The following is a 17,092-nucleotide window of genomic DNA, read 5'->3' on the forward strand; positions in this document are numbered from 1 at the left end:
AGCACTGGGGCCTAACCCTTTCACAACAGAGCCGTGGGATGCCTTACCGAGCCGTATATAGATGACGTACTGCACAGCTTCCCTGGGCTGTGTGTACAAAATGCTGCCTCTCATGCTCAACCACATAATGGCACTCTCACATATAAGGCAGCTGACCAGGATGCCCAGGTAGCCCCGGCCATGGTCCACCAGTGTTATTGAGCAGGACTGGTCTGAGCCATAGGGGAGGCCGAACAGGACCACGGACAAAACCACCAACCTGTGAGAGGAGAATACGAGAACGAAAGCAGCAGTTCAAAGTAAAAAGCTGGACTGTGATCTTCGGATGGATTACACAATGTGTATGGAAGGAAAAAAACAAATTCACGAACCAGATGCAGTGTAATAGAAAAAGGAAGAGGGCGGGCAGCACCAGGTCATCACTGCCAACTGACCAGCGCCGCCGAAACATCACCATCCCAGGCATCACTGCCCTGCAGGAAACCACAGAGAGACGAGAGGCTTCAGAGACAAAAAATGACCCAACTTTAAACCATGTATCTCTCAGTAAACTGTGCTAAACATTTTCCACGATGTCATATTCACAAAGAATCAAACCTCTTTACAATGCATAGTATATAATACAATTGTTTTTTTTTTTCCAAAGAGATGAATATTTCAAATGTTTATTTTTTTAAGAAAAAAGTAAAACCAATGATGAACAGATATGCAGTGTGTGTATCTTGGCACAAACAACAGATCAGATCTAACGTGAAGCTCACACTTCATGCATTAATTCACCGATTCCTAAATTCTCCATACAGTATGCTAAGACTGAGTAAAGCCTGCAGGGACAATAATAAAAATAGACTTTCATTGTGGAGAAGAGTGAAGGATAATGGGAGGTGGCGGAGATGAGGTGGGTGAGGGCATGTGGACAAAGTGCAACACATAATGTAATAAAATAAGAAAACCAGCTTCAAGACATGATGCTACAGTACTGTTTATATCCATGAGAAGAAGCTTCTTTTATGCCATTCTTTGTTGGAAAAAAGCATTTCCAGATTCCAGGAGTCGCCTCTAGGCTAAACTGAAATGAACTGTAAAAGGCTCGGTAGGAGGGAAATAAGAGGGAGCGAAGGAGCCACAGAGAGGCTGATGCAGGCCTTATGGCGCTGATACAGGCTGAAACAGCCCTTATGGCTTCTGCTGCATGCTTGGCTGAAAGCTTAACGGACAGCTTTTTCCACTACTGTCAAAAACGTAAAAAGCATCCCCAGCAAAAATAAAGGCACACACTGCGTATGATGTATAGTTACAATGTGGCGATGAGCTCAGGGACTGATGAAGTGAAGAATTTTAAGATTTCTTCTTGGTCACTGTCCAGCACGCCTCTGCTTTTTAGTATTGTTTCAAAAAGTGTTTTTCAGTTGTTGTGAAACTGGCAGCATCCTCCTTTATTCACCCTTAAATACCACAGTCATCATAGCTGTTAAAGTCTCACCCCGCACTGTGCCTGCACAAAAAAAAAAAGGAAAAAAAAAAAAAAACCCTGACAGATATTTGCAGTATTTCACTGTTAAAATGCAATACTGCAAGACAGTGCAAAGATCTATGGTGAATGAGTGAACTGAAGAGCTCCTCCATGACCGTTTACTCTAACTGTAGATGTGACACAGTGAGAAGATGAATTCAGAGTTTGGTTGTTAACCTTGGAAGGAAAACAAATGTGTGCAATTGTGCATCCAAGCCAGTTTTACTGGCGAGTGGTCACGCTGGACCAGGAACTGGCACAGTAATTTGGTGCATACTGAGTATTCCTTTGTTATCGTTTGTTCACACTTCTGTTTTCTGACTTTATGCCTCTTTTCAGCTTCAGCTTTGCACAGGACGAATCACTCAGTAATGTTGGGTTAGTTTCCTTGTTCAAGTAGCCAGAGGATGGATCCAACAGATCAATTTTAGGAAGCTGAATGTGCAGGCTGCTGGAATGAATCCAGACAAAATGATAATACGTCAGAACAATGACTTTCTGTGAAGAAATAACACCTGTAGCGTTCTGTTTCGCTGTCACTGTTCAAACACAACCTCTTCACTGCAAGCAACAAAGAATCATTTTAAAAGTTTCTTGACATTGATTATTGGTGCAGAGATGATAAAGACAGTCTCAGAAAGAAGTTGCTTTTAAGATTACTTAACAAGTGTCCTTTTTTCTTTTCTTTTTTTTTTTATTTTTGCTTGTAAAAATATGAGTAAGGACTTGGAGAGAAAATGCATCTGGTCCATTAATCATAAGCAATTATAGGAGTCTGTCAGGCTGATTGTATCAGATCTGACCATGCACAGACCACAATTCCCACAGCAGAGTAAGCCACACAACACGCTGCATTAACATCACAGCTTTTCATTCAAAATATGAGAGACATGAAAATACGTCATCCAGCCAAACAGATACTGTAAATGTAGCAAATTCCTGCAATGACTAAGCAGCTTCCTGTGTATTTTAACAAAATACACACCTGATTACCTCTGAAGAAAGAAAGGAGGCATTTGCACTACCACCTACATAGATCTCAGTAGGGATGAGTAGTGTAGAATCAGAGACATTAATCCTCTGTCTGGATCTGCTGGAAAAGTATTATTTTACATCAAAAAGCCATGTTCTCTCAATCTGCTGGACCGAGGAGGCACATTCCCATAATCTTTGCATAGAAGCTTGACACTGGTAAACTACTGTCTGTCCTTTATTTGTGCAAAGTCTTTCAAAAAATCCTTCTATTTTGCCTCCAATGACAGTCATGTGATCTTGTTCTCCGTGATTTCCCAAGTGGCTACTTGTTCAATCTGAACACCTGCATTGATTTACATTATGTCTGAATATAGATTAAAAGGCGCCCTTCGTTGTTTCGGACCAACATGATAAAGAGACCCTTTGTGCTCTTGCAGGATTGTGGCTGTGACCTTTCCAGGTCAGACCTTCTGGCCTCCAAAGGATGTCAGCGCAAGGAAGTTGGATTGTTCAGTTAAAGTTTTACAGACAATGAGTTTGTGTTTTTCCTTATTTATTCATTGAGCAGATCACATTGTTTGCTATTACTACATCTCACATCAATGGTCTCAGGTATCTAAAATACATTAATATTGTCATAATTAAACATTAGAGAAGCCAACCCAGATTTTACTTCAAGTTGAAATATAAAAGATACCTAGACTCTGTCAGAGCTAATTTCAATTTCGGTGTTACAGTTTCAAGAAGAAAATGCACATACTGATCCTGCTGGTCTGCAGCAGTATGTATTTCCTGAAGTAAAAGTGTGAAAGGTTAATACCGACTTAAACGACTTAAAGAGAGAGGGTGCATTTTTTTCTTTTCCAGGGTTGCTGCAGCAGATCGTGTGATTCATATGTTTTGATCTGCTGAAGTTTTACAGCTGAAGCCCTTCATGATGCAATCTGAGCAACAAGACATCATCAGTAGGGTAAAACTCAGTTGTCTCATGATGATCTAATCCCAGCTCATGTTCCCTTGCTCATGGACCCTAGCAATGGCTCAGTACTGTGATTTAAACCAACAAACCTCTGGTTATAAGTTTCCCCCCTGAGACTCTAGGGCATCATCAGAACAGAAATAGCAACTGAAATTCAAATAATTCTCAATATCATGCCAATATTGTCATTTTCCTTACCTAAACCTCTATGGTAATAGGAACAGTATTTGCCATTACTGAGTTTGTGAAAGGGAGGACAGAATATCCCATCCATCCATCTATCCATCCAGGTTGGGGCCGATCTCTGCTAACAATAAAGCCAGAGGACCCGGTGAAAAGCAAGTCAGACAGGGAGAACATGCAAATTCCACAGAGAATAATAAGGCCAGGAATTTGAACTTGTGTATATTTGTAGTGAAGCAGCATTAGCCCCCTGTGCTCCCCAGCAATCACACCTATCAAGTGTTTGTATATTTTTCACACATATTTTTTTTACTTAATTAAGAAGGCTATATTGTTGATTAAATATTTAACAAAAAATATCTTTAAAGACACCAGGTAATAAATTTTCAACTGCTGATGTGGCAGACCAGTAGAAGCATGTTGACATGTCTACAATACAACTCAGATTTCTGTAAAAAAAAAAAACAAAAAAAAAAACCCTTACTCTCCACACAAATCTCCACGTTGCAAGCAGACACTATAAAAAGAATCTCTGCAGATATAGACGCAGAAAGAAAAAAACACTACTGTAAACTATTCAGACCTAAAACCTTCCAAACAAGGCTTTGTTAATGTTTTGGAACGAAGAACACGGAACGATAATATACATTTAAACAAGTTACTGTAAACAATTGACAAGATACAGTATATTTAATAATTTCCAACCAAGGTGCCAAGCTACTACAGTGCAGTATTGAACTGGAAATAAGACACAGGTTTAATAGGCGCACATTCATCTTGGCCCTGGAAGGATATTGGGACAAAATAAGAGAGTAATTCACTTCTCTGTTCCACTCAGTGGAAGCAATGACTAGTAGAACTAGTTTTGTTTTGTGGAACGCGGCAATAAAGGAGGGGCCCTGCTGTACATCCGACTGTTAAATGCCTGCTACAGCTGCTTAAATTTTTACCATCAGCAGCAGAGTTCTTGTCATTGCTTTACAGCAAAACATGTTAACTCCTCACCTTCCACCAGACGATTAGACCCTCACCAGCAATGACTGCTTTGACGCACAACAAATCTGATGAACTTCAAAAATTAAAACATAATGGCAGCTTCACACAGCTGTCAGGTGTAGGAATAAGTGTCAGCTGAAACTGCAAAGTCACATCATCAAGTCGTATGAGGGGAAGAAAATTTATTTTTTAAAACAATTGCCGGCGTGGAGCCATGTAAGCTCGCTGACAACTTAGTCCCATGGTGGCAAATCTGCCTGAGCTGTTTTGGCATACGATTAGCAAAAAGCTAAACCATCAAAGCAAAAGAGGTCAAATCCTGAGCAGTGGAGTGACAGTATGAGGGTTTCACTTCCAATCAAAGCAGTACAGCAGGTGGTTTCACTGATTGGCAGACTTTCAGCCAAAGAGGACAGACAGCACAGTGAAGTCAGCTGCGGTAGTGTCTAGTTGGAAGAAAAGAAAGAAAAGAAAAAAAAAAAACTGTTTGCTCTCAGTCCTCTGCAGCAAATGTTGTGACACCCTGATGCAGAGTTTGGGTACTTGCTGTGAATATTCATAAAAAGAAAGCAATGGAGAAGAAAAACAAGAAAAAGGAACCAACAATCCTCAATGCATCAATATAAATGTGTGACAGAGTAGTTGATCTGCAGGTTTCAGTTTTTATTCATGTTAATTTGGTTATATTTCCTCTCAGCTTGGCCACAATTCAAGTGAGTGAAGGAAACAGGGGCATGTGAACGAGTTCATGTGACAGAAGTCACATCACAGCTACTTGTAAGACTATCTGGGTTGGAGTAGCGACATAAAGGAGGACAGCGAAGGGAGGGAGAGAGGAAAGAAACAGGGGGTGGAAAGCAACCAACATCTGAATGACCCCCACACGCACACACACAAAATCTAATTTAGGCCGAACAATCAGGGCAGCGAAATCAGAAAGATCTTGTTTAAATGCAAAGGCACAAACTAGACCGCCAGGGACTCCGTTATCAGCACTCTTTTTCATGTCAGTTGACACAACTCAAAACCTCCAGAGATGGCCTCAACAGTGGAAAAAACATTAGGGTATAATTCCAAATTAAAGTGGTCACAGAGTAGGTGTGCAAACATATTGTTACGTGTGTCCGCTTATAAGTCCGTGAGGAAGAAAATTAGATAATCAAGATGGTGCAGTTGTGCCCCAACGCCATCCTAACTGCCCCACTGAGGCCCTGTGTTATTTTCTTTATTGATATTGTTATATTATGCAGTGTAGCATCAGCTCACCTGACAAATCTGTCCGATGACTGCAGTATGTTTATGTACATAGAGGAGATGGTCTTAAACTGACTTTTTGACCCCCTTTCTTGAGGCATCAGAAGTGGCTGGATGAGCGACATCAAGCCATCTCCCAGGTTCTGCACACGACCCGCCTGGACCAGCAGGAGGGAGACTACTGTATGTAACACTGCTGTTCGCTGATTTCAGTTCAGGCTCCAACACCACAGATCCCACCAGACTCCACGGCAGGATGACCAGCCTGAGGCTCAACACCTCCCCGTGTGCCTGGACCCTGGACTTTATGTCAGAGAGATCTCAAGTGATCTGTGTGGGAAGACACGCGTCCGGCCCCCACACCCTCAACATCGGATCTAACATGGACAACACACACTGACAGCTTGGTGAAAAAAGCAAGGCAGTGCCTTCATCATCTCAGACAGCTGAGAAAGTTCAAAGTCTCGCTGCACATCGGGAGGACTTTTTACTCTGGAGTGGTGGAGAGCGTACTGACAGGAGGCATCAACCAGTCATACGGGGACAGCGGCGCTGCTTGTGCCTGACGAGCCCTGCAGAGGATGCCGAGGACAGATACCCACAACAAGAGGAGCATGGCCAGAGCAAAGAGGGATGAAGGATCCTGAACTCTGTCATAAACAAATGTTGGAGTGGCTGTGCTCAGGCTAATCCTTCGCCTCATCAAGGTGGAAACAGAAGCTTTTACCCTAAAGCTGTTAGGACTGTGAACTCTGACCTCCAGTCAGCACCTCAAACATGAACACATGGCTGTGGGTACTGCAGTACTGCACAGATCACACCCACAGCATTTCCCACTGTGGATCTAATGTATGTGAAGATTTGGCCTTTTTGTGATTCTTGTATAGTTCTTATCTATCTGTGCTTTTTTTTTTTTTTTTTTTTAACTTTTGTGTCTTTGTTCTTTTTTTCCCTGTCATTTTGACTTGTGGATGGTCATTGCATTTCACTGCCATATCAGTATGTATATGTGACAAAAATCTTGAGTTGGATATCACCTCTTTCCATTCAGCCAAACATCATCTCCTGCAGTTATCCCATTCAAACAATCAGGAGACTGTATTTTGTAGGTCGTTACCTTCACATGGCATTTCTGTCCAGGTAAAAATGTCAAACTATCATTGTGATCTTTGGTCTTGTAGGTCAAACAGAAATGGTCCAATACGGACAAGCTGAACCAGTCATAGCAGAGGTCAGGTGACATTATTCCAAAAATAGCATCAATTACACTCTTGTGTGTGTATACTGGGAAAAAGAAAATAGTCCAATAATACAACATAGTCAAGCTCCAGCCTTGACTATTTTCACAAAAGATGTATTGTTCATGACAATGACCCACCGTCAATGCCTTTGAATTGTTATTGTCAGTGTTAGTTTCACTGTTTTTCTCCCACATTGATTTTTGGCTTCAGAAACAGATTGATAAAGGCAGTCAATCATTTAAAGTGATTAACTGACATATCAGTTCAGCAGGTACAAACACTGAACATCTTGATTAAGGTATTATCATTATCACCATCACTATTATCAGGAGGTACATGCCCATTCCCAGTCGTGTTTCTTGCCACTGTTGTCTCACAAATCCTATCATAAATTTTCTGGCATAAGCACATCCAGGCCAGACCATGTCTGATTCGCTTCACCTATATTCAGGGTGTATTCTCATTTTTCAGGCCGTCATTGAAGCTCAACAATAACCACAGATGCCGAGGTCAATCAATTTTCCCAACTGACCACCCCGGAGAGTCTGAGGAGATCAATATGCAAAGAAAACCTCAAAAAGACGTCCCTTTAACCATCAGTGCACTCTCTACAAACCGATAAGGGAAGAAATGAGAGATGCTAAGATCAAATACGTATGAAGAACATATGAATTCAGTGTCAGTTTCACTGCAGAGGGTAGTCTTCATACCTCTGGGAAATAGACCAAGCTGCTCGCTAATTCGTGAAATCCACCTGATCAGACATGCAAACAGTGCAAACAAATAATCAGCACCGACCTCTGACGAGAAGGTCTTTGTGAGCTTTATTTCATGGAAGAGGACACTGGCTATCAGTCTCATGTCGCAACCCACCATCTTCACTAATAGCAGTTGCCTCGTCAAGGGCTTTCCCATCCATCACTCGGAAGATGTTGGACTATTAGTCGTGTTGTTTGCCGCCTGCTGCAGACAGCAGCAGATGCACTTGGCCTTTTTTCACCGTCGCCAAATGCGAACACATCACACACACACACACACACACACACACACACACACACACACACACACACACACACACACACACACACACACACACACACACACACACACACACCACACACACACACACACACACACACACACACACACACACACACACACACACACACACACACACACACACACACACACACACACACACACACACACACACACACACACACACACACACACACACACACACACACACACACACACACACACACACACACACGAACTGCAGCCTTTGTAACTGATAAGGAACAAATTTTGTGAATGAATTCAATTAATTACTGACAAAAACTGATGATTAATTCAGTTCAACATAAATCACTGTCAGTTCGGTTTAAAATGTTATCGGTCATCAGCCTGTAGATTATTGCAGCTTGATTTAGTTTTAAATGAAGACCGTTGATGATAATTATTCCTTAATCGAAGACATAAAGCTGATGTGCCAGTGACTTGTAGACTCTGAAATTCTAATTTGAATCCTCACATGAATTCATCTGAAACACTTCAAAATTTGGTGTATGGTTTTTAGTTAACTAAAATGTACTCATTAGTGAGACTTTGTGAGTAAAACTGAGTGACAAATACTTGGTTAGCACTCTTGCATCAAAGCAAGTAAACCAGATAATTTCTGCATTTTTATATATAGCTTGCATGTTCTAGACTTTTTCAAGCTCCTTTGGCAGTCAAAGGTGTCTCTCTGACTGCAAACTGTCCATGGTGTACTGTGACCTTTGCCCCAAGGCAGCTGGGATAAGCTCCACCTCTTCATGATCCTAAGTTGGATAAAGTGGATATAACAACTGAATCAATATTTACAAACACTAAAATGTTTGTATTTCCCAAGCAAAAGACATGAAACGGGTTCTATGTTATTAAGAACACATTTCTTCCTTTATGAATGCAATTCATGCAATTTCACCTGATTAAAGAGTGACTCGTACACACACATTGCCAGATGTTATTCTAAATGAAATAAACAAATGTCAGAATATACATTTGCTCATGCAGGTAAAAACAGCATGACTTGAAAGGCAAGAACATCACGTGCTACTTCCTCCATTACTAAAGACGAGTCATTTCCGGAAAGATAAAGCTAAACCGTGCCACTTTCACATCACTGGAAACCACAAATTGACATTTTGAGAACTTGTGGGTGTAATCTTGCTGGTTAAAGTGTCCTCGCCTTTTTCAAAGCTTTGGCTCAAACAGGAACTAATCAGTGAGAAACCATGAAGGCTGAATATCGCTGCTGAGGATCAACGGCCAACTTTGATGTGTGTTTTTTTTTTTCTGTGCACACTGACTCAATTCTGCCACTCTCTGATGAAATTTCTTTCAAATATTTTCATTTCATTTCAATTCAGACTTCATATTTATTCAGAACAACACATTTGAAATGTCCCTGTGACATTAACGTGTAGAAACCTTTGCGAGGTTAAAAGTCCGAGCCAAACAAATACTGCAGTACAAATGAAAAAATTCCTAATGTTGTCTACAAAGTGAAATTACTGTTTTGATCCTCTCCTATGTGCTCAAGCAGTAAATACACTTTGTTCCAAGCACCAGAAGGTGTCACAAACCATGCTGTGTATATAACCTGAGATCAAAACCAGCCTCTAAGTGTCTAAAAGCTGACCTTTAATGCAACTCTGGAGCTGAACTGTTCTGCACTCTGCTGCAGAAGATGCATTCTGCATGAGGCATGAGTCATGCCAACGCTCCACTCTGGTCCTGTGCTGGCGAACCCCATCTGCATCCAAATGACATGTGTTTTGTGGAATGACTATGATATACTCCTGCATGTGAGCCCTGCTTTTGTGCTCCACATAGTGTGCTATTGTGTGCCGGGCCCGTCCCCACGTGATGCACCAACAATGACAGGGCTCCCCCCGTTCCATCATTAGCTTTGTGTTTGACGTGAACAAACATGGTATAGGTATGCAGCACAGCGTCTGAAATCACAAATAATGTTTCGTGCTGCTTTTTTCCAACGAGCAAAAATATACTTTGACTAGTAACAATAATCCTAATTTTACTTATACAGAGCCTGTGCATGTATTTATGGTTTTGTTCTTTTCAGTGGTTCGAGTAACAACAAAAAGTAATGTCGATGCATCATTGCATTACTCTCACGGTAGAGCCACAAACATTGGACAAGAATTTAAAACCTGTGCGACGCAGCTGAGATTCGATCGGGACTCAGCAGTGCTATATTTTCCTTGTTTAACAGACAGCAGGCGGATCTGGTATGAAAAGCAGCAGGTGAATTCGAATCTTAGCTCAGTCTCCGTCTCGCTCACAATGAGTCTGCCGCAGCAACAGCAGCAGCACCAAGCCAAGCTGTGGCACACAGCCTGCTGGTTACAGCCTCTTTATTTTCTATCACATTCTCTCCCTGGGTAACCCCGCCATCTATCATCGCTGTAACCAAACTCAACAACACTTAGTTTGTCTAGCAAGCGGTCTCTGTGCACACACTGATGACAACAGATCTGACTAGCTGGTTTGAAAACAAACAGTTGAAAGACTCAGTACTTAACCATGACACTGTGCCTGCTACTGCGACATAATCACTGCAACTTTTTAATATAATCGTGAAGAAGCGAGCCTCTCTAGTCGCGGATCCATTGAAAAGGCACACTGTTCAAGCTGATAATGCTTCCATAATCTAGAGTATATATGAGTTTCAAACAGTCATCTCCTCTATTCTCAGAAGGACCATTCTGCAAAGTTTGATTTTCCAACATGTTCAAACTGTGGTTAGCTTAACTCTTCTCAAAGTTTCAACAGTGCCATATGGTCATGTGGAACATTTTTAAAATGTCAAAAAAAATTTATTTAATTTCACCAAATGAACACAACTAACTAAACACAAACTGGAGGAGGATTATGCTGTCAGAGCTATATAGATAGGATATTTTTGGAGTGTTCATGTTTCAAAAGTTTCCTTTCGGGGTAAAAAGGAGCAGACTTTGGTTAAAGGGTGTAGGATACTTTTTCATTTTCTTTTAATACACAGTAGTTTAAACAGACAGATTATGAGATAGACACCAACCAAAAAAACATTGCGGTGGCCTCAAATTACTACTAAAAGCACGAACTCCACCTGCCTTAGAAAATGGGAAACTGTGCCAGGGAAGCTGTGCGTATTGTTCTCATTTGAATAAACACTGCTTCCTTTTTGCTCTGTCAAGTGGGTGACAGTTCTGCAAAATAATCTCAAACCACCGTTTGTTTTTTGTGAGTGGCCTTCCCAAATTGAGCTCAAGCAACAGGCAGACAGTAAATACCCAGCGTTGAGCTACAAGACTGCATCTAATCTGTAACCCTGCTTCATCCATGTTCAGCCAGGAGATATGCAGACACACACGGGCTCCATTCAGCAGACAAGCAAATCTTCCCATGTTCCAGAGAAGTCACAGAAATACAATTAGGTATATATTCAGTACATTTCAGCGTGGAAACCAGTCTTGAATGGACCCAACACTGGAAAGGTGTGCAGTCGCTTCAAGTTTTTTCTTGGAAATCCTGAACACATTCTCGACATTCAATCTAGAACATCTCATCTCTGCAGAACGTCTCATTGATGTGCTGGATGTAAACACTCATGTGCTGCTTACAGTTTTTGATTTAAACATTTATACCTTTTAAAATAATTAACATTTATTTTGTCCTTTGTGCCAATGTCTTCACTGCCATCATTCACAGGAGGCACGTATTGATTTATAAATATAAGGCTTCTGTGACATTTGAATTTTAGCTATGTGCTGAAATTCCCCATGTGCAAAGTTCACACTCAATCCCTTTCTAAATAGAACTGACTCGCATCATATCCCTGCAATACTGATAGGATCCAGAGTGCTGAAAGGCTACAGAACTGCAAAAATGTTAATCAGTGAACCATTAATAACGAAAGGAAGTTTTCCAGGCCTGCGAGTGGATTGCGTCGTCAGAGCCTGGGGCGACAGTTATCATCGACACAAGAGTGCCGCGGATGCAATGAGTTTGTTGGGCACAATCTTGGAAAGATGGTCTGCTGAAGAATGTGCGCAGAAAATGCTGAGGTTACGCCGGGCTGGCATGGCTGTGCGACTGCAGCACAGTCCCAAATATCTCCATCTCCTCTGCTGGCTGTCATAAATCCATCTGCTCCAGTCTCTCTCTTTTTCTGCCGGGGTCAGTGTTACGCTCTGCTCGGAACAGGATTCTGTACCAGCATCCGTCACATCCCTGGCTTTGCTCCTGCCTGCCTCTAACGATCCCGTCTCTCCCTGCTCTGTCACAATACGGCAGGATTCTGTCCATCCTGAAGGATCTCACGTTTTCCTATCTCCAGCTCACCCTCGTTCTCCTCCACTGTCTTCCCATCTTCATGCGCTCTCCTACCCACACACTCATTCAGTATTCATATTTTAGAGGACATTTATGAGCATGAAACTGAGCGTGTGCATCTGCACCATTTTCGGTGCAGAGGAAACCTACATTTTCTCCTCCAGCCTTCCCCTGTCTCTCTCCCTTTTCCTTATCGAGCTAATCCAGATTCTGGTTTGGGTTTTGTGTTGCTCATCTTTTTTTAGACTGAAAGCCATGTGCCACTCACTCCTACTCTCCCTCTGCCTCTTTCTCCATCTTTTTCTCCCACTGCCACCCACTCAATCCCTTTCACCTCTTCCCACTCCATTTTCTCTTCTTTCACTTGATGTGATAGTATGTGCACTGCCGATCGCATGACTGTGTTTGTGTATCCGCGAATGTTTTTTTTTTTTTTTTAATGTTAGGGAGGTAACATATGTGGTCTGCCAACCTGTCTGTGGCTTGCTGCCACAACCAATGCACAAATCGGTTTGTCACTGCATCTGGTCAAATACTGAAAATAACTGCAGTAGTTTTGTCCATGCAATGCTCCGTTGCAGTTTTCAGCGGAGCGCAGAATTTATTGTGGAGCGTTAAAATGGCATTTCTCGCACACCCTTATTGAACAGTTGTCCAACGACGGCTGCAGCTTACAGATTTTACAATAAATGCTAAATGGACAGCACTTCCCTGCCACTTTCCCCCCCCCCCCCCCCAGTGGTCTTAAAACCCCGTGCAATTTCAGCCGCATACATCAATTCACATGGACACATATGGCGATAAAGCTGCTGCGCGACATGCCTGGCAAACCATGCATGTCCACCTGAGAGGAAATACACACAAACTATCTGTCGAAGCAACAACACAGTGCCGCACTCATACTACCAGTGAGTGATGTTCTTTCACTTGGATCACCCGTGATTTAGTGCTAAACGGAGCGCGTTAAAATAACAATAAATCCTGCTCTTTTCAGGATTCACACTAAATATGAAATAACAAGCATAAATCAAAGCAAGATAATAACAGAGGGCCATCAGCAAATGTAGATCTGAGGATATTAGTTGCCTCATAATCACTCCTTGTTGTGCATTTGCAGGACCATGTCTGATAACAAGATACACCGGGCAACTGGAACTCGTTTCCTTTTTTTGCTTTTTTTTTTGTGCGGAACTCTTGTAAACCACGACACGCTTCCACCGTTTCAGTTCATTCCAAAGTTATACAGTACGGATTTACTCATTTCTAATCAGCGCGTTACACAAAAGGCATCCAAAATTACATCTTTAATTATGACAGATATTCTGTAGAGAAAAATTAAAAAAAATCTCATGAGGTTATTTTCTTCAACTTTGAAGCTGAACATTTTTGGCTGAACAAAAAATGGTTTTGCTTTCCTCACATCTGTCCTCGGTTTAATCAGTGCCTGTTAAAACACTGATTGATGGATATGTGAGGAAATGTGTCACAGAGGTATTATGCGCTACTTTCAATATTTATAAAAAAAAGTGTTTATCACAACCCAGTAATGCATCACAGCTAAACGTACTAATAATTTCTAACACAAATGTGAGAAACTGAGGGGTTTTTTTTCCCCCCTTGTTTTTCAGCTGGATGTGAAAATCCCTTCCATAATTAATGCTGTTAGTTATTTTAAGCAAATCAGTCAAATGCTGTGAAATGCTCTGTATGCTGCTCATCCATCCCAGAGCAGTGCTTTTCTTTAATGAACTGTGAAAACCCAAACACCACAATAAGGTAATGCGACGTCAGATTAAGTCAGTCAGTCGACGGTAAAGAAAGGAGCTGTTCTCCCAGCACAAGAAGAGGTGACGTATGAGTAACTGCCACACAAACTGACGGGGGAAAAACAAGAAGACAACATCTGCAGGAACTCCTCTGGAGGCACCTGGTTTCCACTGGCATCAAGTCCCACGGGGACGCCAGTGAATCGCGTGTTTACGCTGCTGCTCCAAAGAAGTTTTACATGGCCAGGCCCAGTGTGGCCATCATCTTTTGCAGCAAATGTCACAACAATTGACCTCAGGAAAGCCCTTTTTGAAATCAACACCTAAAATATGAACATAGTTGAGTATATACTACGTGTAATTCTCACTCGTCTGCGTTTTTCCACTGCTGTCATATCACAGGAGTGAATGCAGACCACTCACTTTGAAGTGGATGGTATGGAGTGTAAGGAGGAAAGGTCTTGCATTGAAATGACAGGTAGTATTTCAACAGCCACTCAGTGATTTGCATGTGATCAAAAAGCATAGTAGATTACAAAGACTGGCGGGTTTTTTTTTTTGTGACAGGTGCATGATAAGAGACAGAAAATTCAGAGAAACCTAAAACACAAAACACCCAATAAAAGCTTTACAGTCCAGTAGCGCTTTTACTTCAAGAGAAATACTAAGTGCAGTAGCATGAACCATATCCTGACAACAGTCTGTGCCACTCTGTGCATAATGACTAATATTTCCCACTTTCTCTCATTCTTCTTCCCCGAACTCATCTATTACGGTTCTCCAAACCTGAGTCACTCTCTGAAACTGGGTTGTCACATTATTATGTTTAAAACTCTTTGCAGATGTTTGTAATTCTGCTCAGGAAAGCTGGACAATCTCCTGATTCCTTTGCTCATGTCTGGGGCAACATGCAAGCGTGAGCTGATTGAAGCATTTGCACTGTGTGTGAGTGTGAAAGAAATGAACATAGTTGCAAAAGAGAGGGAAAAAAAAAAGAGTATCCACAAGTAGAAGTCGTGAGGAAAAGAAGGGCCCAAATTACCAGTGAAATATGCAGTGCGAATGATAATCAGGTGTGACATTCCTCATTACTGACATGGTGCCCGGTCTGTCTTTCAGGCAAGGGTGTCATCGACTGCTGGACCAACAGCATTAAGCCTGGAGAATGCACAGGCTTGGCTTTAAGCCTGGCAAGTCACGTTTTCTACTAATAAATAAAAGACAAGGAAACTATTCAAGTAGTTGCTATAAATGTCTAGAAAAATAAGGCAGCAGCAGTAATGGTAATGAGATCTCGCATGTGTTTATACTTTAAATACTTTGAGGCATCTGCAGTGAGCAACAGAACTGTCAAATCACTGTGGGCTTCTTGACACATGAGGATGGCATTTGTCACTATTATAACAAATAATGTCTGCAAAAATCATGTGAGATGTAACTCAGTACAGTCCGCTGCAGCACGGGCTGTGTGTGTATGTGTGTGTGTGTGTGTAACAGCATCTTAATGTGTGATTCCAACAAGTCGACGGACAGCAGTACAGCCTAATCTCATGTAAGCAGGGCAGCTGATTCAAGTGGCATCTTGAGGGCCTAGCTAACGTTGATATGGCCTAAAAAGAAATCTCCCTCATGGGTTTTCCAAGCCGGGTCACAGAGCCGGGCTGGCTGCCCTGTGTGTGTGTGTGATGTGTGCACACAACTCACCTGTATTTTGACGATGCCTTGCCAAGACCCACAGCATCGGTTCCGCACTCTCTCCCATATCCCCCCGGCTGCCGACCCGCCTCAGTCCCGCTCTCCCCGGCGCCGGCACACAGCGTCGGGTGGACGGATCCTCAGATGTCTCTCGGATGGGTTTATACCGACCGAGCAGACGTCATTACCGCGGACGGGATGAATGGATCCAGAGGCATCGGAGAGCCGGAGCCTCCCCGGTTAACCGCCGGGCTGACAGGCGGATCTGACACACACCATTAATGACACAACCGCTGGACAGTGACGCCTCTCTTCTGTTTTAACGGCAACACGTCGTCGGCTCCGGCTGTTTCACACGCTGGGGCGATTTTTTTTTCTTCAGGTCCTTCCTTCGGAGCTCGGCATGATTATTTCTCACCACAGCAGTGTCCCCCGCTCTCTCGACGAGCACGCCGTGGACTCACGTTGCGGTCAGCGGTCCGTGTGTGCCACCAGCAGGACAACTCCCGAACCCCGACGCGGACAGCAGAGAAACGGAGCCAGCGTTTTCCCGGGAGCTTGGCCCATCCCCTAGGACATTTCCCCCCCCCCAACACCACCCACCGAAAAAATACGTACGACTCGGCTATTCTCCTTCCGTGTTTGGCTGCGCAACAGCCGTGTAGCGACGGATTTACGCACACCTGACAGGCTTCTGTAAATGGCAGACCGCAGCTCCTGGTGGTGGGAGACTTGTAAGATCCTGCGGAGGCAGAGCGCCACCGGTGGTTTGTGAATATCAAGGAGTCGGACAGCGGTTCAAAGAGTGCAGCGTGTTTTCGAGAGGTTGCCGCTCCCCTTCAGTGATGTCATCCAGAAAGACCCAGAGGGACCAAACACTCGTTTGTTTGTTCCGTTGTTTTTCTGTGGTTTTGGAAGAACACCGTGAGCTTGTTGTTTTTGTTTGAAAGAAGAAGAAGAAGAAGAAAAAAAACGCTAAATGCAAAATTGTGGTATAACTGACTGGGCGCGGGTGCTGCTGCGCATGGGCAGTTTAGGATTTGCCCAAAAGCTACATTTTTTATTACCCCCGTGATGGCACAGCAATGCAGCCAAAGTCAGACGTGTG

The 17,092-nt window shown here is 42.7% G+C and overlaps 1 protein-coding gene across 2 annotated transcripts in view; it reads right to left on the reverse strand.

Annotated features, from left to right (window-relative positions):
• Positions 1–16,874, reverse strand: part of dagla (diacylglycerol lipase, alpha) — a 37,266-nt gene extending 20,392 nt beyond the window's left edge. For both annotated transcript variants that reach the window (XM_030094453.1, XM_030094445.1), the window contains exons 1-3: positions 15,994–16,874; positions 372–473; positions 48–259 (exon numbers count right to left, since the gene is read on the reverse strand). In XM_030094453.1, coding sequence (XP_029950313.1) covers positions 48–259; positions 372–466 — 307 coding nt within the window. In that variant the 5' untranslated portion in view covers positions 467–473; positions 15,994–16,874. The remainder of the gene's footprint in view (positions 1–47; positions 260–371; positions 474–15,993) is intronic.
• Positions 16,875–17,092: the final 218 nt, after the last annotated feature.

The sequence above is a fragment of the Salarias fasciatus genome, chromosome 1, assembly GCF_902148845.1.
Source record: "Salarias fasciatus chromosome 1, fSalaFa1.1, whole genome shotgun sequence".
NCBI lineage: Eukaryota > Metazoa > Chordata > Actinopteri > Blenniiformes > Blenniidae > Salarias > Salarias fasciatus.